Genomic DNA, 23,745 nt, shown 5'->3' on the forward strand with positions numbered 1-23,745 from the left:
CTATGAAAGAGCTATCCAATTAGTCCTATTCTCTTGCCCTTCCCCCATAGACCTGCTAATTTTTCCCCTTCAAGTAATTATCCAATTTCCTTTAGAAAGTCATTATTGAATCGGCTTTCCACCACCCATTCAGGCAATGCATTCCAGATCACAATGACGCGCTGTGTAAAAATTCTTCTCATCTTGCCTCTGGTTCTTTTGCCAATTACCTTAAATCTGTCCCCTCTGGTTACCAACCCTTCTGCCACTGGAAACAGTTTCTCTTTATTTACTCCATCAAAACCCTTCATGGTTTTGAACACCTCTATTAAATCTCCCCTTAACCTTCTCTGCTCTACTCTATGGAGAGCAACTCCAGCTTCTCTAGTCTCTCCACATAACTGAAATCCAGCATCCCTGGTTGAAATGAAAAGTAAGTTGCCTTTCAAAAGCTAGGCTTTATTAACCTTAAAAACCAGCAGTACATCTTAAGCTCCCAGTCTCAACCAGACTGTGGAGAACTGAATTTAAGATCGCCACCACAGGTCACATGACATCAACTAACCAATAGGTTTATAGCATATATCTCAAGGCAGGAAAACAGGCAACCAATTACAATGCTTCTTATAAAACAAGAATAATCACCACATTCACCCCTCCTTTTAAAATATACTTCAACCCGGGTAGCCTTTGCAATTTACAATTAGTTATTTATGACTAAAACAATACATGTATAATATTTCAACAATTTTAAAATTTTACTATCAAATTATTTTAAAAGTCCATTTTTAATCGGTCAACCGGATATCTTGTTCGTGTCGACCTTCTTAACCTTGGTAAAGTTCCTTGCCCTCCCACACCAGGAGACACAGAAATATCTTCTGCAGGGAGGCTATCAATATCCTGATTATCAACGGTTCCTGAATTGGAAGTCCCATTAGAAGGTAAACTGGGAAGGTCATGAACATCCATCGAGGGCAGACTAAGAGAATTGTAAATGTCTGCAATAGGATTGGAAATATTCGTAGTATCTGTGACGACATCAACATTATCTAAATTATGACTATTGTTAATATCCTCAGAAGAGGGCTGGCCACCACAAGGAGCTAAGTCTTTAACTGAAACCGTACTTTCTTTCCCATCTTGGAATCGAATGTGAGCATATTGGGAATTTACCTCCAATAGCTCCACCTCCTCCACTAAAGGATCATACTTTGACAGTCTAACATGGCGTCGGAGCAGCACAGGTCCCTGCATAGTAAGCCATGAAGGTACCGAATATCCCGTAGTGGATCTCCGCGGATAGTTGAAGAGCCTTTCATGGGGAGTCACATTAGTAGCCGTTGAAAGCAATGATCTAATGGAATGCAGGGCATCAGGCAATACCATTTCCCACTGTGTATTCTCAAGGTTCCGAGATGTCAAAGCCAACATAACTGCCTTCCAGATCACCCCATTGTATTGTTCGCACTGTCCATTACCCTGGGGATTATACGGGGTAGTTCTGCTAGTAGAAATTCCCCGACTCTGGAAGTATTCCTTCAACTGGGAAGACATAAAAGAACTTCCCTGATCCAAATGGATATACACAGGCATCCCAAAGATGACAAAAAGTTGTCAGACATTTAATAACTGTAGCAGCTGATACATCTGCACAAGGAAAAGCAAAAGGGAACCTTGAAAACTCATCCACAACAGTAAATATATATCGATTCTGAGTCGTTGAAGGAAGGGGCCCCTTAAAAATCAATGCTCAGGCGTTCAAAGGGAAAAGTAGCCTTTATAAGATGAACTCGTTGAAGCTTAGAGAAATTCGGTTTACACCGGGCACAAACAGAGCATGACGAAGTCATCCGCTTGACGTCTTCAACTGAAAAGGGCAATTTCTTACTGCGTACGAAGTGTATCATCCTCGTAACACCAGGATGGCACAAAGCATTATGAAGATTAATAAATTCTTTATCTTGACTGCTATACCTTCTTGACTTGGTAACAATTGGTTTACAGTCCGACATCAAATTGGTAAAAGATGATAATGGAGAAATGGATAAAGAAGTTGATCCACAAATAGACAAAGGTGGCTTAGTTCCTCCAAAAGAAAGACTGAGGGACTCATGTAATTGAAGCACATCATGACCAATCAAAATATCCGCACAGAGATTAGGCAGAACAAATAGGCGTATATCAGTATATGTATTACCTAAAAGAATTAATTTCACAAGGCAACAACCAGCTACTTGGGAGGTGAGAGTCGTCTGAGCCACACACCGGATAGGAAACAGGCGAAATTTTCAAACGCTTCTCCTTCACAAACTGAAGACTTATAAAGCTCTCAGTACTGCCCGTATCTATAAGGGCCTTCACTTCTAACCCATTAACTTGGGCCATAACTATAGCTTTGGTTAGGCCATGGGAAAAGGCGGCAGAAACTGATGCAATAAACACCCTATCTAAAGGCTGAATGGTTGCAGAGGGGGCAACCGATTTACAAACACGTGCGTAATGACCTCCCTTGCCGCATTTACTACACACAGCCTCCCGGGCAGGGCACTTGAAACGGGGGTGCCGGGCGTTCCCGCAGAAATAACACTTCTGAATCCTAGAGGCAACAGCTGCCGAAGTAGAAACTGTTTCGGAATCTGGTAAACCACTCCTATTAAATCCACATAATTCCCTTTCATCCGGAACTGCCGAAACCACGGTCACAGGCCGATCAAAGGGAGCATAAGAATCCGAACTTCTCTGAGCCAAATCCAATGTAGAGGCTTGCTCAAAAGCACTCTTAAGATCCAAGGTCTTATTTTCTAATAATCGCTGACGACTTGATCTAGACAGTAATCCATTAATAAATGCATCCCGTACCGACTCTTCCCTATATTCTTCTGCAGACACGGCCCCATAATTACAGTCAGCACCAAGGCGCCGGAGTGCCTGTAAATAGGCATCCAAGGATTCTCCCGCCTGCTGCCTACGGGCAGATAAAAGGTGACGTGCAAATATCTCATTTTTGGGTTAAACAAAAATCTTTTCCAACGTAGCAATAGCCAATTCATAAGTTTCACAGTCCAAAATATACTTGTACACATCCGGAGCAATGTAGTTGATTAGTATATCCAACTTCAGAGATTGCTGATCCAACACACCCAAAAAGTTTTTAAATGTACGATACCAATGTTTCCATTGATCATCCACTCCTGCAGAATTAGGGTCAGCATTAAATCGTTCCGGTCGAAGAAATCGAAGATATTGTTCCATTATAGCAAAAGGTTAATAAATTGAGATGAAAAGTAAGTTGCCTTTCAAAAGCTAGGCTTTATTAACCTTAAAAACCAGCAGTACATCTTAAGCTCCCAGTCTCAACCAGACTGTGGAGAACTGAATTTAAGATGGTCACCACAGGTCACATGACATCAACTAACCAATAGGTTTACAGCATATATCTCAAGGCAGGAAAACAGGCAACCAATTACAATGCTTCTTATAAAACAAGAATAATCACCACACTGGTACCATTCTGGTAAATGTCCTCTAGTCTCTCCAAGGCCTTGACATCCTTCCTAACGTGTGGTGCTCAGAATTGGTCATAAATCTCCAGTGATTTATAAAGGTTTAGTACAACTTCCTTGCCTTTGTACTGTATCTGTTTATAAAGCCATTGATCCTGTATGCTTCTTTAATATTCTTCTCAACTTGTCCTGCCACATTCAAGGTTTGTACACTTGCACCTCCTTTAAAATTGTACCATTTAGTTTATATTCTTCCTACCAAAATGCATCACTCCACTTCTCTGCATTAAATTTCATCTGCCACGTGTCTGGCCATTTCAGCAGTCTGTCTATTTTCTCCTGAGGTGTGTTACTATCCTCCTCACTGTTTACTACATTTCTGAGTTTTGTGTCATCTGCAAACTTTGAAATTGTGCCCTGTATACCCAAGTCCAGGTCATTCATTTATATCAAAGAGCAGTGGTCCAAATACTGACCCCTGAGGGACAACATTAAATATATTCAAGGAGTTAGACATATTTCTTAAGGCTAAAGGGATCAAGGGATATGGGGAGAAGGCAGGGACAGGGGACTGAATTTGGATGATCAGCCACGATCTCATTGAATGGCGGAGCAGGCTCGAAGAGCATAATGGCCTACTCCTGCTCCTATCTTCTATGTTTCTATGTAACACTGTATACTTCCCTCCAGTCTGAAAAACAACCATTTACCATTACTCTCTACTTTTTGTCTCTTGCCTGATTTCATGGCCACATTGCCACTGTCTCATTAAGCCCATGGGCTTCAATTTTGCTAACAAGTCTATTATATGGTACTTTATTATCAAACACCTTTTGAAAGTCCATATCTATATCAACTACACTATCTCCATCAACCCTCTCTGTTACTTCAAAGAATTCAATCAAGTTATGGTGCGGAGATGCCGGTGTTGGACTGGGGTGGGCATCGTACATCGGCGAGACCATGCAGACACTGCGACAATGGATGAACAGACACCGCGTAACAATCGCCAGGCAGGAGTGTTCCCTTCCAGTCGGGGAACACTTCAGCAGTCAAGGACATTCAGCCTCCGATCTTCGGGTAAGCATTCTCCAAGGCGGCCTTCGAGACACACAACACAAAATCGTAGAGCAGAAACTGATAGCCAAGTTCCGCACTCATGAGGACGGCCTCAACCGGGATCTTGGGTTCATGTCATGCTACATGTAACTGCACCTGACGTAGGGTCATCCAGACTCGAGTCGTCGTTGGCTTGTTCTCTCTACACAGATGCAGCTGGACCTGCTGTGATTTCCAGCAAAGAAAATGTTTTTTGTCTGTTTTTTGTTTTTCATACAGACCCCAGCATCTGCAACATTACCCCTTGTGACCCCACCTCACTGTTCTTTGATGTAATGTTTTCCTGACTGACCTGTTTGGACACTATTCACACCTTTGATTGCTGTGATTATCTCTCTGCCGAGGTGTGATAAATGGCAGTTAGAAAGATCACCTGTAATCATCTGGCATTATTCTCTGACTATATAATCTGTGTCTATAGGCATCTCTCCACTTCACCTGGCGAAGGAGCAGCGCTCCGAAAGCTTGTGATTTCAAATAAAACTGTTGGGACTATAACCTGGTGTTGTGTGACTTTTTACATCAATCAAGTTAGTCAAACATGAAATAGAAACAGAAAATGCTGGAGATACTCAGCAGGTCAGGCAGCATCTGTGAAAAGAGAAACAGGAGTTGCCTTTAACAAATCTGTACTGGCTGCCATTTATTAACTCATATTTTTCCAAGTGACAATCAGTTTTGTCTCTGATTATTGTCTCAAAGTTTCCCATCCATCGATGTTAGGCTGACTGGCCCGTAGTTGCCTGGTTTATGCCCCTCCCCTTTTTTGAACAGGGCATACTCTTTTGAAATCTTCCACTCCTTTGGCACCGCTACCATATCCAAGGAGAATTAGAAATTGTGGCCAGAGCCTCCACCATCTCCACCCGTACTTCCTTCAGCACCCTAGATACATCCCCTCCAGACCGGATGATTTTTCTACTTTGATCGCTGTCACCCTTAGTACCACCTCTATATTTTTATCCTATCCAATTTCTCTACCTCCTCCTTTACTGTGGCATTGGCAGCATCCTCTTCTTTAGTGAAGACAAATGCAACATACTTATTTAGTACCTCAAGCTATGCCTTCAACCTCCACAAAATCTCCTTTTTGGTCCCTAATCAGCCCCACCCTTCCTTTGACTATCCTTTTACTATTTATGTTTATAAAATTTTTGGGTTCCCTATTATGTTACCCGCTAATCTATCATAAAAAGAAACAGAAATTGCTGGAAATATTCAGATCAGGCAGAACCTGTGGAGAGAAAAACAGAGTTGGAAGTTTCAGGCCCCTCAAACGTCAACACTGTTCTCTCTCCACAGATTCTACCTGACCTATTTCCAGCATTTTCTATTTTTATTTCAGATATCCAGCATCTGCAGTATTTTGCTTTTGTAATCTATTATCATACACTCTTTGCCCCTCTTCCTTTTCTGAATCTCCTCTGCACTTTCTGTATTCAGCTTGGTTTTTCTACTGTATTATGAGCCTGACATTTATCATAAGCCTCCTTTTTGTTTCATTTTAAATCTCTATATCTTTAGTCATCCAAAGAGCTCTAGCTTTGGATGTCCTTCCTTTCCCCCTTGGGGGAATCTGTCTAGTCTAAACCCGAACTACCTCCTCTTTGAAGGCTAATTTACTGTTTTTTCCTGACAATCTTTGATTCCAATCCACCTGGGGCAGATACCCTATCAACTTACTGAAATTAGCCCTCCTTCACTTGAATATTATCACATTTGAATGTTACTCATCCTTTTCCATAACTATTCAATTAATTGAAAGATGTTGATGGATGAAGAGACATAGGGGCTCAAATACATAATTCACTGAAACTACGCGTGCAAGTACATAAAGCCATAAAAGGCCAACAGCATTTCATGTTTTATAGAGGCACAAGTGAAGAAGTAGTAAGTTTATCTAAAACATTAGCAAGGCCACAGCTGGAGTACTGTGTGCTGTTCTGGGTTCCCTATTATAGAAAGGACATTAAACCTATTGAGAACGCACAGCATAGATTCAGCAGGATGATGTCAAGGATGCAAAGCTATAGTTATGAGGAGAGGCCCTGTTGTTCTGTTCACAACCCCTATACCAGTGGCAAATGGTTATGTCAATAGCATGTAGCTAATTAAATGAAAAGGTAGTTAGAGAAGGTCTGGTATAATTGACTTAATTCTGAATAGCACTGTATCCTACTAATTGATGCCGTGATTTTATTACCTTAAAACAATCAGCTACATTTCTAAAGAGGTGTCAGCCTTGGCTCAGTCGTAGCATTCTCGCCTGAGTTAGTAGGTCATGGCTCAAGACCCACTCCAGAGGCGTGAGCACATAATTAACCCTTACACTTCAATGCAGTACTGAGGGAGTGCTGCACTGTCGGAGGTGCTGTTTTTCGGGTGAGGTGTTAAACCAACCCCATTTGCCCTCTCAGGTAAATGTAAAGGACCCCATGGCAGTATGTGAAGAGGAGCAGGGGAGTTCACCCTGTCCTAGCCAGCATTTAGCCTTCAAACATCACAAAAAAGATAATCTGGTCTGTTTATCTCATTGCTGTTTGTGGGATGTTGTTGTGCATAAATTAGCTGCTGCATTTCCTACATTAGTGATGACACTTCAAAAACATTTAATTGGCCATGAATTGCTTCGAGATATCCCGAGATCGTGAAAGCCGAATGCAAGCTCTTTGTTTAGAAGGCAAGCGCCGGGAAATAAGGCAGTGACATACTTCCTTTAATCAGATATTTTTATTTTAAGAGGTTTTAATATAATTATGAATTAGACATATCAAACCAACTATTCGGTACTACTTCAAGTTGCATCAAGCATTGCTGTATACAGAGTTATCAGTAACTCATATTTGTAAGCCATCAGATCTTAGAATCTTGATTTCAAAAAGAAAAAAAACTTTTACACAGAAACAAAGCTTAATCTAATCCTTTGGTGATAAAGGAATAGTATGTAATGTAATTTTAAAAAGATGCAAGTCTCAAAAGGCCAGCAGAAAAGAGGTGCCGATATATTTATATCCATGCATACATATAGAAACTTTATATATCACTTCAGTTATCATGCTCTCCGAATTGTACAAGAGCAACCTACCTAAAAATGAGTCATTTCCTCTATTTCTACCAATTCCAAGATTAAATATTAATTTCAGAATATGGGCGTACTAACTGTAGGTACACTTTTGCATACGACAAGAGTTCTGATACTTCAGAATGTGCATAAAAGTCAGATCTTTACAGAGTGAACACCCGTATTACAGCAGGTAAGATTAGATAATGGTTCAGGTTACCATTATTATGAGCAAAAGAAAGAGTTTAATTTCAAGAAGGCTTTCTTCAGTCAATCATGTCTGCTCCCTCACCACCCGTGGCATCAACAGAAATATGAAGGTCCTCCAACATCTCTGCTAAACTGATCCGAGGAGCTCCATCATCATCTGTATCACTTTCAACTGGAATTTTTGAGGAATCTATGAACAAAAGTGGTTTATATTTTAAGGATATTAAATATGCTATAATCATATTAACTGAAATTTTGAGTATAATGAAGTTTCAAATGGAGCATTTTGAATCCTCAAATAATGTGACATCAAATAATATGCAAGTATCAACAGGATTCTGGATCAAATTTGCTGACTCTGACTACTGATGTTACATCCAGTCAGCACAATGGAGCATTGCAGTCAGAAGATTTGCCTATAATGCAAGATTCAGAAGCGGACACAGCTGATCTGGTATCCTCCATAGTAAATTTGGAGACTTGCAAGGTATAAAATCAAACAACTTCGATGCACTACACTCTTGCATTATAAAACTATTAATTTTTGCAGTTTTTACACCTGAAAAACCCAAGCACTGGAAAGCACTCTGCTGCCATCTAGAGGTAAATAATCAGTATTGCTTTCCATACATACTGGAAAACTGGACATACAAACCATCTATCTAAATATTCAAGCAGTTTTGAGTTATGTAATAATAGACAGCTTTGAAGGCGCAGTAGGAATGAAAACAACCCCTAATCCTAATGGACCAATGAGAAACCCCCCCTCATGGTAAGCATGTGCTTCGTATTGGCCGAGTACAATGCTGCCTTTATGCCCAATACTTCTCCACAAATGTACAGGCATGTACATTGATCTGTTAGGAAGACGGAGGTGGTTACTAGCTGATACAAGATGTTATTGCTCCACAAGGCTGCGGGGTAAATAACAACAAAGATTTCTATCAAAGAGAGATTCAGGGAGCAACGGGAAAGAGAAAAGTAATTTCCACTGAAAATACACTTATACTCCCTTCACCACAATAACATCAATGCTGTTGCCTTTTAAGTCATTTTCTCCATGAACCTTGTTGTAAAACTCACCCCGATAAATATTGATGTTTTTCCTAATGATATCATCATCTTCAAGGTCTTCAAGGAATTCCAAGTATTGTCTAGAATGTACAAAAATTCGTTATTTCATGTTCATTACCTCAGCTCAAAGCATCACACATTCCATTTTCCCCATACTATTTTTTTTAATAGATCATTTTGTCACTATTATGCAATTACCATCCAGAGACAAGGTTATCTTTGAGAGGTTAAATAGATTCAATTTAAAGGATCAGTAGCATAGTATATTAATTCAACGATGTGCTGCGTCAAGAATAAGGTGTGGTTTCCCAATGTTACCTATCCCAAAGTTCTCAGCAGATACTATTCATAGCGTCAGAGTCCTAACGGCCCATCGAGGCTGTGCCAGCTCTCTGTACAGCAATCCAGTCAGTCCCATTCTCCCGCTCTATCCCCATAGCCCTGCAACTTTATATCCAGTCTCCCCATGAAAACACCGGGGGAGAAATTGAGTATAGCCCCGTTTGGGGCGCCAGCGCGCTAAAAGTAGCGCCCCGGAAACATTCGCACCCCTGCACCAGAAATTGAGTGGTTGTGCCCCAAAGGGAAGCACGGCACTACTGGGGGCGCCCCGCATCCCTCTTGGGGCACTGCGAGTGAATATCGGGGCGCAGCGTGCCGCAACGTCGTGCTGCGGTATTGCAGGCCTTCCTCCCTTTCTTAAAGGGGAGGGGTCTTGTGCAGTGCGATCTGGGGCCCAGCTGGGCCCCCCGAGGATTGGGAGTGCAGGCAAAAGAGCCCGGCACCGAAGAGAAGTGCCAGGCTCTTGGTGCGCAGCCGGCACTCCGCAGGGGGGGGGGGGGGGGTTCAGGAGGCCGGGGACGGGAGCGCAGGCAGGTGGCCAACAACAAAAATGGCCGCCCCGCACCTCACCTTTAATTTGCGCCTCCCCGGCCGCAGGTAGGCCCCCCCTGAACCCGTCGGACATAGCGTACAGCGGTAAGTCAGGGGTCGCTGCCGAATATTGCAGCCGGGACGTCAGCGGGGCGCTGCGCACACCGATGACGTCATCGGCAGCGGCACAGCGCTAACGGTTAGTGCCACCACTAACGTCCCGCGGAATTTAGCGGGAGGCATGGGCATTGCCGCGCCCGGGCGCCAGTTGGCTTGCGACCCACTTAGCGCCCTCTTAAGGCGCTAATGGGTGGCGCAACCTACTGAATTTCTCCGAGTGTCTCTGCTTCCACCACTTCCATCGGCAGCAAGTTCCAGGTCCTCACCACTTGCTGCGTAAAATTTTTTCCTCACGTCCCCCCTGTATCTCTTGCCCAAAACCTTAAATCTGTGTTCCCTCGTCCTTGTACCATCTACTAGTGGGAACAGCCTTTCCCCATCTAGCCTATCCAAACCCGTCATAATCTTATACACCTCTATCAAAATCACCCCTAAACTTCCTTTGCTCTAATGAAAAAAAGTCCAGCTTCTCCAACCTGTCCTTGTAGCCAAGATCCCCCATCCCCAGAACCATTCTGGTAAATCTCCTCTGCACCCTCTCAAGGGCCTTCACATCCTTCCTAAAGTGTGGTGACTAGAACTGGATGCAATACTCCAGTTGTGGCCTAACCAGCGCTTTATAAAGGTTCAGCATAACTTCTCCACTTTTGTACTCAATACCTCTATTTATGAAGCCCAAGATCCCATATGCTTTGCTAACCACTCTCTCAATATGTCCTGCCACCTTCAGGGACCTATGCACATCAACTCCCAGGTCCCTTTGTCCCTGCACACTCTTTAAAACTGTGCCATTAAGTGTATATTGTCTCTCCCTGTTCCTTCTGCCAAAATGCATCACCTCACACTTCTCCATTAAATTCCATCTGCCACTTGCCTACCCATTCTGCTAGCCTTTCTATGTCCTGTTGCAGTCGATTGGTATCATCTTCACAGTTTGCCACACCCCCAAGTTTGGTGTCATCGGCAAATTTAGAAATTCTACTCCGTATGCCAATATCCAGGTCATTTATATACATCAAAAAAAGCGGTGGCCCCAGCACTGACTCTTGGGGAACACCACTGTCTACCATCCTCCAGTCTGAAAAACAGCCATTTACCACAACTCGTTGTTTTCTATCCTTAAGCCAATTCCTTATCCAAGCTGCCACTGACTCTCCTATTCCATGAGCCTCAATTTTGTTAACCAGCCTTCTATGTGGTACTTTGTCAAACGCCTTCTTAAAATCCATATAGATATAGACAACATCCATTGTATTCCCTTCATCAATCCTCCCTGTTACTTCATCAAAAAATTCAATTAAATTAGTCAAACACGATCTGCTTTTTACAAATCCGTGTTGGCTCTCCGTAATTAGCTTAAACCTCTCCAAGTGCCCGTTAATTTTTTCCTTGATTGTTTCTAAAACTTTACCCACCACTGACCGGCCTGTAGTTACTAGGATTGTCCTTACACCCTTTCTTGAACAATGGTGTCACATTTGCCACTTTCCGATCCTCAGGCACCTCCCCCGCATCTAGGGAAGTTTGGAAAATTATGGCAAGCCCTTCCACTATCTCCTCCCCCAATTCCCTTAGCAACCTGGGATGCAAGCCATCTGGACCAGACGACTTATCCACTCTAAGCATGCCCAGCCTTTCTGGTACATCCTGTCTATCAATTTTCACCCCTTCCGTTGCTTCTACCTTTTCCACTTCTACCAATATTTTGTCAGCATCCACCTCCTTAGTAAACACCGATACAAAGTACTCATTGAGTATTCTAGCCTTGCCCTGCACCTCTAAGCATATATTGCCTTCTTTGTCCCCAATAGGCCCCACCCCGCCTCTTACTATTTACATGCCGGTAGCAGATTTTTGGGTTCCTTTTATGTTAACTGCCATTCTACTCTCATATTCTCTCTTTGCCAATCTTATTTTCATCTTCACTTCCCCTCTCAACTTATTGTATTTGGTCTGGTTCTCCCTTGAAGAATTCACAACTATTTCCTAGCACTCTGTTCAAGAGCAAAAAATCTGTTCACCAGTTTAGACCGAAACTGGTGTATGATATTTGAAGACGGGGTGGGGAAAGATAAAATTAAAATTTAGTGAATCCAAAAGGACAACTATGCATACTTAACTATGGCCTCTCCTATTCTACATACAAATGGATATGATAGTGTAGTTTTTATGATATTAGACGAGCAACCCAGAGGTTAACGAGCTCGTCCTACCATGGCAATTTCTGAACCTGAATTCAAAAGATCTGGTAATTCTGGGCAAGCACCAGAAAAGGTAATCGACCATGAAAGTTGCCAGATGTTTGTAAAAAAAAAAATCAACTGGTTCCTGGCAATCCTTCCTGGTCTAGCCTATACTTGACTTCAGTCCCACACTGCATGGCTGACTCAGGAACAGGAGAAGGCCATTCAGCACCTCGAGCCTGTTCTACCATTCAGTTAGATCATGGTTAATCTGTACTTCAACTCCGTTTACACGCCTTTGCTCCATATATCTCAATATCCTTACACAACCAGGTTTAAGCAGGGTCATAAAGGGACATACAATTCAGAGCAGCTGAAGGCAGTTAATTGGGGGGGGAGGGGGGGGGGTGGGGGGGCAGGGAGGGGAGTTTAAACTAACTTGGCAGGGGGATGGGATACGGAGTGGAGCTATAGTAGGAGGTGATGCACAGCCAAATATAGAGGAAAAAACAAGTCAGTCTGAAAGGCAGAGGAAATATGTAACAGCACAAGGGCCGGATGGCATTTATTTTAATGCAAGGAGTCTTGCGAGTAAGGCAGATGAATTAGAAGATAGGAAACATAGAAGATAGGAGCAGGAGTAGGCCATTCGGCCCCTCGAGCCTGATCCGCCATTCAGTGCGATCATGGCTGATCATCCAAATTCAGTACCCGGTCCCTGCTTTCTCCCCATACCCCTGGATCCCTTTAGCCTTAAGAAATATATCCAACTCCTTCTTGAATATATTTAATGAATTGGCCTCTACTGCCTTCTGTGGTAGAGAATTCCACAGGTTCACCACTCTCTGGGTGAAGAAATTCCTCCTCATTTCTGTCCTAAATGGTTTATCCCTTATCCTTAGACTGTGGCCCCTGGTTCTGGACTCCCCGACCATCGGGAACATCCTTCCTGCATCTAGTCTGTCCAGTCCTGTCAGAATTTTATAAGTTTCAATGAGATTCCCTCTCATTCTTCTAAACTCCAGCGAGTATAAGCCCAATCGACCCAATCTCTCCTCATATGTTATTCCTGCCATCCCAGGTATCAGCCTGGTGAATCTTCGCTGAACTCCTTCCATGGCAAGAACATCCTTCCTCAGATAAGGCAACCAAAACTGCACACAATACTCAAGATGTGGTCTCACCAAGGCTCTGTACAACTGCAGCAAGACATCCTTGTTCCTGTACTCAAACCCTCTCGCTACGAAGGCCAACATACCATTTGCCTTCTTAACCACCTGCTGCACCTGCATGCTTACCTTCAGGGACTGGTGCACAAGGACACCCAGGTCTCATTGCACTTCCCCTTCTCCCAATCTATTGCCATTCAGATAATAATCTGCCTTCCTGTTTTTGACACCAAACTGGATAACCTCGCATTTAGCCACGTTATATTGCATCTGCCATGCTTCTGCCCAATCACCCAACCTGTCCAAATCATCCTGGAGTTTCTCTGCATCCTCCTCACAGCACACACGCCCACCCAGCTTTGTGTCGTCTGCAAACTTGGGAGGTATTACATCTAGTTCCCTTGTCTAGATCATTAATATATATTGTGAATAGCTGGGGTCCAAGGACCGATCCCTGCGGTACCCCACTAGTCACTGCCTGCCACTCGGAAAAAGACCCGTTTATTCCAATTCTTTACTTTCTGTCTGCCAACCAGTTCTCTATCCAAGTCAATACCTTTCCCCCAATCCCATGTGCCTTAACTTTACACGCTAATCTCTTATGTGGGACCTTATCGAAAGCCTTTTACAAGTCTAAATACACCACATCCACTGGTTCTCCCTTATCTATTTTACCAGTAACATCCTCAAAAAATTCCAGTAGATTAGTCAAGCACGATTTACCTTTTGTAAATCCATGTTGACTTTGTCCGATCCTGTCACTGTTTTCCAAGTGCTCTGCTATTACATCTTTTATAATGGAGTTTAGCATTTTCCCCACTACCAATGTCAGGCTTACCGGTCTGTAATACCCTGTTTTCTCTCTACCACCTTTTTTTGAATAGTGGGGTAACATTAGCTACCCTCCAATCCATGGGTACTGAAGGTGTTGATGAACACATGGGAGTATGATATTGTTGCTATCACAGAGACATGGTTGAGGGACAGGCAGCTCAATATTCCAGGGTATAGAATCTTCAGGCGAGACAGAGGGGGGTGTCGCAATATTAATCAAGGAGGCAATTACTGCTGTAAGGAAGGATGATATCTTAGCAGGTTCCTCTAATGAGGCCATATGGGTAGAACTTAAAAACAAAAAGGGGGCAAGCACTTTGCTGGGAGTGTACTATAGCCCCCAAACAGTCAGGGGGAGATAGAGGAACAGATTTGTAGGCAAATCTCAGAAGTGTAGAATTAATAGGGTAATAATAGTAGGGGATTTCAACTTCCCCAATATTAACTGGGATAGTCAGAGTGTGAAAGGCTTAGAGGGTGTGGAATTCTTAAAGTGCATCCAGGAGAGCTTTTTCAGCCAGCATGTAGAAAGTCTTACAAGAGAGGGGGCGGTACTGGACCTAATTCTAGGGAATGTAGCCGGGCAAGTGGTAGAACTGTCAATAGGAGAGCATTTTGGTGACAGTGACCATAATTCGGTGAGATTTAAGGTGGTCATGGAAAAGGACAAAGATGGACCGGAAATAAAGGTTCTAAATTGGGGGAAGGCCGATTTTAATATGATAAGGCAGGATCTGGCCAAAGTGGATTGGGATCAGCTACTTGTAGGAAAATCCACATCAGAGCAGTGGGAGTCTTTCAGGATGGAAATAGAGAGAGTACAATGCCAACATATTGCCGTAAAGGTCAAGGGTGGGACCAACAAGCCCAGGGATCCCAGGATTTCAAAGGGATATACAAGAATGGATTAGGCAGATACAAAGGACTAAAAACAGTGGAAGCCCTAAAGGAGTATAGAAAGTGCAGGGGGTTACTTAAAAAAAGAAATTAGGAGAGCGAAAAAGGGGCATGAAAAAACACTGGCGGGCAAAATAAAGGAAAATCCCAAGGTGTTTTATAAGTATATTAAGCGCAAGAGGATAACCAGGGAAAGAGTAGGGCCCATTAGGGGCCAAAGTGGCAATCTGTGTGTAGAGCCGGAAGATGTAGGTGAGGTTTTAAATGAATATTTTGCATCTGTGTTCACTATGGAGAAGGACGATGTAGGCATAGAAATCAGGCCGGGGGATTGTGATATACTTGAACAAATTAGTATCGAGAGGGAGGAAGTACTAGCGGTTTTAGCAGGCTTAAAAGTGGATAAATCCCTAGGCCCAGACGAGATGTATCCCAGGCTACTTTGAGAGGCAAGGGAGGAGATTGCAAGGGCTCGGACACAAATTTTCAGAACCTCTCTGGCCACAGGGGAGGTGCCAAAGGACTGGAGGACAGCTAACATTATTCAAGAAGGGTAGTAGGGATAAACCAGGGAATTACAGGCCAGTGAGCCTAACATCAATAGTAGGGAAATTATTGGAAAAAATTCTGAGGGACAGAATTAGTCTCCACTTGGAGAGGCAAGGATTAATCAAGGATAGTCAGCATAGCTTTGTCAGGGGGAGATCATGTCTAACCAATTTGATTGAATTTTTCGAGGGGGCGACTAGGTGTGTGGATGAGGGTAGTGCAGTTGATGTAGTCTACATGGACTTCAGTAAGGCTTTTGACAAAGTCCCACATGGGAGACTGGTCAAGGTGGTAAGAGGCCCATGGGATCCAGGGCAATTTGGCACATTGGATCCAAAATTGGCTTAGTGGCAGGAGGCAGAGGGTGATGGTCAAATGTTGTTTTTGTGACTGGAAGCCTGTGTCCAGTGGTGTACCACAGGGATCGGTGCTGGGTCCCTTGCTGTTTGTAGTGTACATTAATGATTTAGATATGAATGTAGGAGGCATGATCAGTAAGTTCGCAGATGACACGAAAATTGGTGGAGTGGTAAATAGCGAGGAGGGAAGCCTCAGGCTACAGGATGATAGACGGGTTGGTTAGATGGCAGAACAGTGGTAAATGGAATTTAACCCTGAAAAGTGTGAGGTGATGCATTTTGGGAGGACCAACAAGGCAAGGGAATACACAATGAATGGTAGGACCCTAGGAAGGACAGAAGATCAGAGGGACCTTGGTGTGCATGTACACAGATCCCCGAAGGCAGCAGAACAGGTAGATAAGGTGGTTAAAAAGGCATATGGGATACTTGCCTTCATTAGCCGAGGCATAGAATACAAAAGCAGGGAGGATATGATGGAGCTGTACAAAACGCTAAGTTAGGCCACAGCTGGAATACTGTGTGCAGTTCTGGTCGCCACACTATAGGAAGGATATGATTGCATTGGAGAGGGTGCAGAGGAGATTAACGAGGATGTTATCTGGGCTGGAGCGCTTCAGCTATGGAGAGACTGGACAGCCTGGGGTTGTTTTCCTTAGAGCAGAGAAGGCTGAGGGGGGGACCTAATTGAGATGTACAAAATTATGAGGGGCATAGATAGGGTAGATAGAAAGGAACTTTTCCCCTTAGTAGAGGGGTCAATAACCAGGGGGAATAGTTTCAAGGTAAGGGGCAGGAGGTTTAGAGGGGATTTGAGGAAAAACTTTTTCACACAGGAGGTGGTTGGAATCTGGAACTCACTGCCTGAAAGGGTGGTAGAGGCAGGAACCCTCAACATTCAAGAAGCATTTAGATGAGCACTTGAAACGCCATAGCATACAAGGCTACGGACCAAGTGCTGGAAAATGGGATTAGAATAGACAGGGCTTGATGGCCGGCACGGACACAATGGGCCTCAGGGCCTCTTTCTGTGCTGTATGACTCATGACTATGACAACAAAAATCTATCGATCTCAGTTTCAATAATTTTAATTGACCCAGCTACCACAACTTTTTCACTACCCTTTACATAAAGTGCTTCATGATTTCACTCCTAAATGGCCTGGCTCGACTTTCAAGATTATGCCCTCTTGTTCTGGATTTCTCCACCAGAGGAAATAGTTTCTCTGTATTTACCCTATCGAATCCCTTTATCATTTTAAACACCTCGATTAGATTTCCCCTTAATCTTCTAAACTTAAGGGAATACAAGCCAAATTTATTGCAACCTGTAATTTAATTTAAGGCTTGGTATCAATATGGTGCCTTAGCGCTGTATCTCCTCTATGGCCAATATACCTTTCCCGAATGCAGTACTCCAGATGGGGTCTGAACAAGGCTCTGTACAACTGAAGCATCACTTCCTCACTTTTGAATTCCAGCCCCCTCGAGATAAAAGCCAACATTACATTAGCCTTTTTAATTACTTTTTGTACCCGTGCACTAGCTTTTAGTTGACACCTCAATCCTGTTGCTCCTCCGTAGCTTCTAGGCTCTTACCATTAAAAAAATATTCCAATTAGTCTCCCTCAGATCCAAAATGAATGATCTCACGCTTTCCCATGTTGGACTCAATCTTCCAGAATTTTGCCCACTTAATCTGTATGGCCCTTTGTAACTTTATGTTCCCATCGAAACAACTTTCAGCACCTTATAACTTAGTGTCATCTGCAAACTTGGATATACAAGTCTATTCCTTCATCCAAGTCATTAATATATATGGTGAAAAGCTGAGACCCAAGTACAGATCCTTGGGGAACGCCACTTATCATATCCTGCCAATCAAAGAATGTTCCCTTTATCCCTACTCTGTCTCGTTCCTCCTAAACACTTACCGACCCATGTCACAAGGTTAGCTCCAATTCTGTGCACTCTCATTTTTGCTAATAATCTCATGTTTGGAATAAATGCCTATCGAACATGCTAGTGACCTCAAAAAATTAAACTAGATTAGTCAGACACAACCTACCATTACAAATCCATGCTGACTCTCCAATCAGCTCATACTAGTCCAAGTGTTCAGTTACTCTGTCCTTGATGATAAATTCCAGTAACTTCTGCACAACTGATGTGCAACTGTCAGGTCTGTAGTTACCTGGTTTAATCCCTCATTCCCTTCTTAAATAATGAAGTGACATTTGCAATTTTCCAATCCAAAGGCACAATTCCTGAATCTAGAGAACTGTGGAAAACTATGACCAACACATCTGCAATTTCCTCACCAATTTCTTTTAATACCCTAGGGAGGAAACCAGATCTTAAATCCCATTATTTTCTCCAGTACCATTAAAAAACTTATATTAAATCTACTCAGTTCCTCCCGTGACATTTTTAGATTCCCTTGTACCGCTGGTATTTTGTCCTCTTCCTCCATTGTGAAAACAGATACAACGTACTGATTTAACAAATCTGCCATTTCCTTATTATCCAAGGGCTCAATGTCCTCTGAAAAAGTGGCCTAGCAAGCACTTCTTTATAGTATTACAATACATTACATGGTATTTACAGCACAGAAACAGACCATTCAGCCCAACAGGTCCATGCTGGTGTTTATGCTCCACACGAGTTTCCTCCCACCCTTCTTCATCAACATATCCTTCTATTCACTTCTTGTTTAAAAACAATCACAATGGGGCAATAATCCAAGCATAACAGCACTGCTCGCATACAAAGAACAAATAAAAGATCTGCATGTTGTCCCTTGAGGTCATCTGTAAGCACAGGAACATCAGGAAGACCAAATCCATTGTCTTTGAACCACGTCACAAACTCTACTCCCTTGCCACTGATTCTATTCTCCTCTCAGCCAATTGTTCTGACCACATGAAGCCTTGGCAACCTGTTTGTTTGAACTTCAAATGCCATATCCTAACCATTAGCAAGACTGCTTATTTCCACCTCCATAATACTGCCAGTCTTCTCCCCTATCTCGTCCCTCTCTCACTGAAACCTTGATCCATGCTTTTGTCACCTTTTGACTTGATCCTTTTTGCTAGCTTCCCATTTTGCTACTTCCTGAAAGTCCAACTTATCCAAACTCAACCATCTGTATCCTGTCCCGCATCAAGTCCGACTGACCCATTCTCTCAGTGGCTGTCCGCCAAAACATTAAATTTAAAACAGTCATTCTCATTTTTAAATTTTACCACAGCTCACGCTATCCTATCTCAACAACCTCCTGCAACATGCTCTTGCATCCCATGATCCTACGGTTCTAGTCTTTTGTGCATCCTCCTCCATTTGTCTCACCATTGATAGAAGCCTTCAGCTATAGTGGCCCTACTCTCTGGAACCTCCCCTAACTTCTTTACCTTTAAAACTGTTCTCAAACAAGATTTCCGTCACAACTCCTAATCTCTCCTTCTGTGGCTTGGCATCTGTTCCCTTACTGTCTAGAAAACATCACAAGGTGCTTTACAGATTTAAGAAGCTATATAAATGCAAACTATTGTTGTTGGCCAATGTCAATTAATCCAGGTAAAATCATTTTTAGAATTGACCTTGGCACAGGAATACTACTACAGTATTGACTGAACTTATGCCACTATAGCTGAAGGTTAACTGTGTTGACATTTCATTAAAGAAATTTTTCATACATTTGTCCAATCATCTTTCAAAATTGAAATACTTTCATACAGCAACACAATTCATTCGGAGCAGTCTTCAGGAAAATAACACTAAATGTTGCTGCTGCAGTTCCTGGCTTTCCCAAGGAGACAGTAGGGGTGATCTGACTGCGTAGCTATAAGAAAAATGAGTGGCTAAGGCATACTAGCCAGAAGATTCTGCGCATATAATCTACAATATACCAATCAACTTTTCCCAAAAAGGCTTGGGTTGGAGTATTTAGTTTTCATGTATTTAAAAATAAATTTTTTGTTAGCTTTCAAGTTACTTTCAAAGTAACAGCCCCATAAATCTATTATATTGTGATTTCAGGGGAAAATAGGAAACTAGACTATACTTTTCATCATCTGTTCCCATGTCATCACAGTCCTTGTCCAGTTCTTTAAGCTTCCAGTTCCTACGATGATGCCGCCTACCCCGATCATAGCCCTTTTTAATCAATACCTAGTGGAAAAAGTATTATGGGTTACTAGACATAAATAATTGACTAGTTACTAGTCTTCACATTAATCTACACATCTATGTAGCAAAATGAGAAGTATCCCTTTACTTGGCCAGAAAATCTAGATTTAAAATCAGTTTGTTTATCCAAGATCATCTTAAACTACAAGATGCTCCAATTTGTTCAAAGCTTGATTGTTTGGAATGACATTACAATATTTAATTTTGTGCATTTAACAACCACCATCATTTCAGTTACGCCACACACAAAAAAATGTCACAAGATAGTGGAAAATAGTGGATGTAAAATGGGAAGGAACAGATACAAAAAAAAGTGTGCTAAATGCCAGTCAAAAAGAAGGGTTTTTAAAGAGTCTGTTGAAAACAAGGAGAGAGGTGTCAAGGCAGAGAAACTTAAGTAAATTGCACAGCGTAGCGGTGCACTGGCTCAAAAAATGAACATGATGGTAGATTGGACAGTGTACAGAACATAAAGTAAACCAGGTTACATGTCCAGCACCAGACCCACTACACTACCATAATCTTAAATGAGAACATTAGTAAAATCTCCCTTACCTTTCTCATGTAAAATAAAAAGTAAAAGAATTGCACATTACAAGAGTAGGAATAAGCAAAGAACATATTGTAAATAATGGTTACGTGACTGATTACATTGGTCAGTTGATTTGACATTTTTTGAATGAAGGGTACATTTGGTACACAATTAGGAACTGAATAGGTAGCATCTTCAATAATTTTGTTAAATACATTAAGTAATCTTCCGATAATCCTTTCTCTATTAATAGAATTCATTTTTAACCGTCTGCCCCAAGCAGAGGGGTCTGGCAGATAACATCATCCCAGGACTCCAACTGCATGCCATCACCAGTTGTTATGACATCCATAATGCATAGAATTAACTAGAAATTACAACACAGATACAAGCCATTTGGCCCAACCAGTCCATGTTGGTGTTTATCGTCCACACAAGCAGTAGCACTAAACCCATGAGCCGTTATTTCATTATTCCCCTTTCCTTCAACCACCTATCTAGCCTATTCTTAATGTTGACATAGTCTCTGCTTCAGTCACTAACTCGGATAGTGTATTTCATAGCCTCACTACTGTGTAATGTTTCTCTTGCTCTCGGTCCTAAATCTTTTACATTTAATATCTATTTCCCTCAATTCAAAATAGGTAGACTAGCCCCTAGATCTTCCCTTCCTCAGATGTTCATTAGTTATGCTCATTACATACTCTCACATAAATCACAGAGAAGGGAGAGCTGCAATATCATGGGAGCATCTTCACCTCCCCAAGACACACACCACCATAACTTGTACTAATATCACTATTCCTTCAATGTCGCTGGATCAATACCCTGGAAGTCCCTACCCGATAACGTGTGGGAGCACAAGGACTGCAGTAGTTCAAGAAGGCGCATCACTGCCTTCTCAGAACAACTAGGATGGGCAATAAGTGTCCCCACACCCAAAGAACAAATGAAACAAGATTTAAATATTGACTTAACACCTGGTTTCTTTACATTTTAAAAAAGTGCATGGAATAAAGCATAGGAACTAGAGTAGACCATTCAGCCCCTCGAACCTGCTCCACCATTCAATGAGATCAGGGCTGATCTGCGACCTAACTCCATATACCCGCCTTTGGCCCATATCCCTTAATACTTTTGGTTAACAGAACGCTATCAATCTCAGATTTAAAATTAATGGCTCTACCATCAATTGCCACTTGTGGAAGAGAGTTCCAAACTTCGATCACCCTGTGTGTGTAGAAGGGTTTCCTAATTTCACTCCCGAGAGGTCTGGCTCTAATTTTTAGACTATGCCCTCTAGTCCTAGAATCCGCAACCAGCGGAAATAGTTTTTCTCTATCTACCCTATCTCTTCCTCTTAATATCTTGAAAACTTTGATCAGATCACCCCATAACCTTCTAAATTCTAGGGACTATAATCCTAATTTGTGTAATCTCTCCTCGTAACTTAACCTTTGAAGTCCAGGTATCATTCTGGTAAACCTACGCTGCATGCCCTCCAAGGCCAATATATCCTTCCTAAGGTCTGGTGCCCAGAACTGCTCTTGGTACTCCAGGTGTGGTCTAACCAGGATTTTGTATAGCTGCAGCATAACCTCTATCCCCTTGTATTCTAGTCTTCTAGATATAATTAGCCTTTTTCATTATTTTCTGTGCCTGTTCATGACATTTTAATGATCTATGTACCTGGACCCCCAAGTCTCTTTTTAGCCTTTCACCATTTAGAAGTACCCTGTTCTATCCTTTTTAGGTCCAAAATTGGATGACCTCACATTTGTCTACATTGAAATCCATTTGCCAGTTTTGCCCATTCGCTTAATCTGTCGATATCACTTTGCAATGTTATGCTGCCATCTACACTGCCTACAAAGCAAAGATTAAATTAGGCAAAACCCTTCAGATCAATCTGTTTCAGAGTGGAGAATTTTAGGCATGACGTCCACTCTCGAATATTGGCACCACATTTGATTCATTAATGGAATACACATCCCACTGAACAATTTCCTATATCCTCCACTTACTAAGGGCATATTTGTTCCGTTTAAAACAAAATCAAGTTCATATTTTAGAAGACGGTTAACGAAAACATTTATATTCCTATTATAATTACAAGTATATTTCTTACCACATCAGGAACACGTTGGGGATTCATTTTGTTCACATTTTCATCATTGAGATTTGAATTAACCAGATCAAACCTAAAATAAAAAAATAATTTTATTTATTTATGTTTTGGGTTTACATGCACAACTTTTTTTTTATTCATTCACGGGAGGTGGGCATCGCTGGCAAAGCCATCATTTATTGGCCATCCCCAATTGTCCTGAGGGTGGCAGTGAACCGCCTTCTTGACAACTGATTGACTTGCTAGGCCATTTCAGAGGGGCATTTAAGAGTCAACCACATTGCTGTGGGTCTGGAGGCACATATAGGCAAGGACGGCATTTTTCCTTCAGATGGGTTTTTACGACAATCCAGTAGTTTCATGGTCACCATTACTAACACTAGCTTTTTATTCCAGATTTATTTCGCTGAATTTAAATTCCCCAGCTGCCATGGTGGGATTTTAACTCATGTCTCAGGCCTCTAGTCCTGTAACATAACCACTATGCCACTGTTACCAGGCTAAATGCATGGGAATCTGAATCAAGTCACTTCATTTGGGTGACTTGCACAAGAGCACCACTTAATGGCAGGTGAACAACAATTACAGTGCAACAGCCAACCGTTGGCATAGGCTTTTCATATGATAAAACATTGACACGCGCTTTTCCTATTACAAATGTTGACAAAAAATCATGATTAAAAAATCATGATACATGAAGATCAATATAGATGGGAAGTGCACGCCAGATGCAAAATGTTTAATATATTAGATGCATCAATATTTGAGTTTACAGAATCTCTCACAATTGCAAGTAAAGTACCATTCAGAGATTTAGGGTAATGAATATCAAACAAGTAGTTTATGAAAGAAAATAAAAAAATTCACAAATGTTAGTATATGCACTTAAAATGTGCTTCAAATTGTATTGTGCTGAAGGCAATTCACATCTTAAGAATTGTAAAACAGTATAACCTAAGTTAAC

At 42.0% G+C, this 23,745-nt stretch overlaps 1 protein-coding gene across 1 annotated transcript in view; it reads right to left on the reverse strand.

Annotated features, from left to right (window-relative positions):
- Nucleotides 1–7,315: 7,315 nt before the first annotated feature.
- nmd3 (NMD3 ribosome export adaptor) overlaps nt 7,316–23,745 on the reverse strand; it is a 50,675-nt gene continuing 34,245 nt past the window's right edge. Inside the window, exons 13-16 of the mRNA XM_085990399.1 lie at nt 22,782–22,854; nt 19,997–20,103; nt 8,959–9,029; nt 7,316–8,065 (exon numbers count right to left, since the gene is read on the reverse strand). Of these exons, the coding sequence (XP_085846525.1) occupies nt 7,932–8,065; nt 8,959–9,029; nt 19,997–20,103; nt 22,782–22,854 (385 nt within the window). The 3' untranslated portion in view covers nt 7,316–7,931. The remainder of the gene's footprint in view (nt 8,066–8,958; nt 9,030–19,996; nt 20,104–22,781; nt 22,855–23,745) is intronic.

The sequence above is a fragment of the Somniosus microcephalus genome, chromosome 6 (assembly GCF_052327205.1).
Source record: "Somniosus microcephalus isolate GS21.2 chromosome 6, FLI_Smic_1.0, whole genome shotgun sequence".
Taxonomy (NCBI): Eukaryota; Metazoa; Chordata; class Chondrichthyes; order Squaliformes; family Somniosidae; genus Somniosus; species Somniosus microcephalus.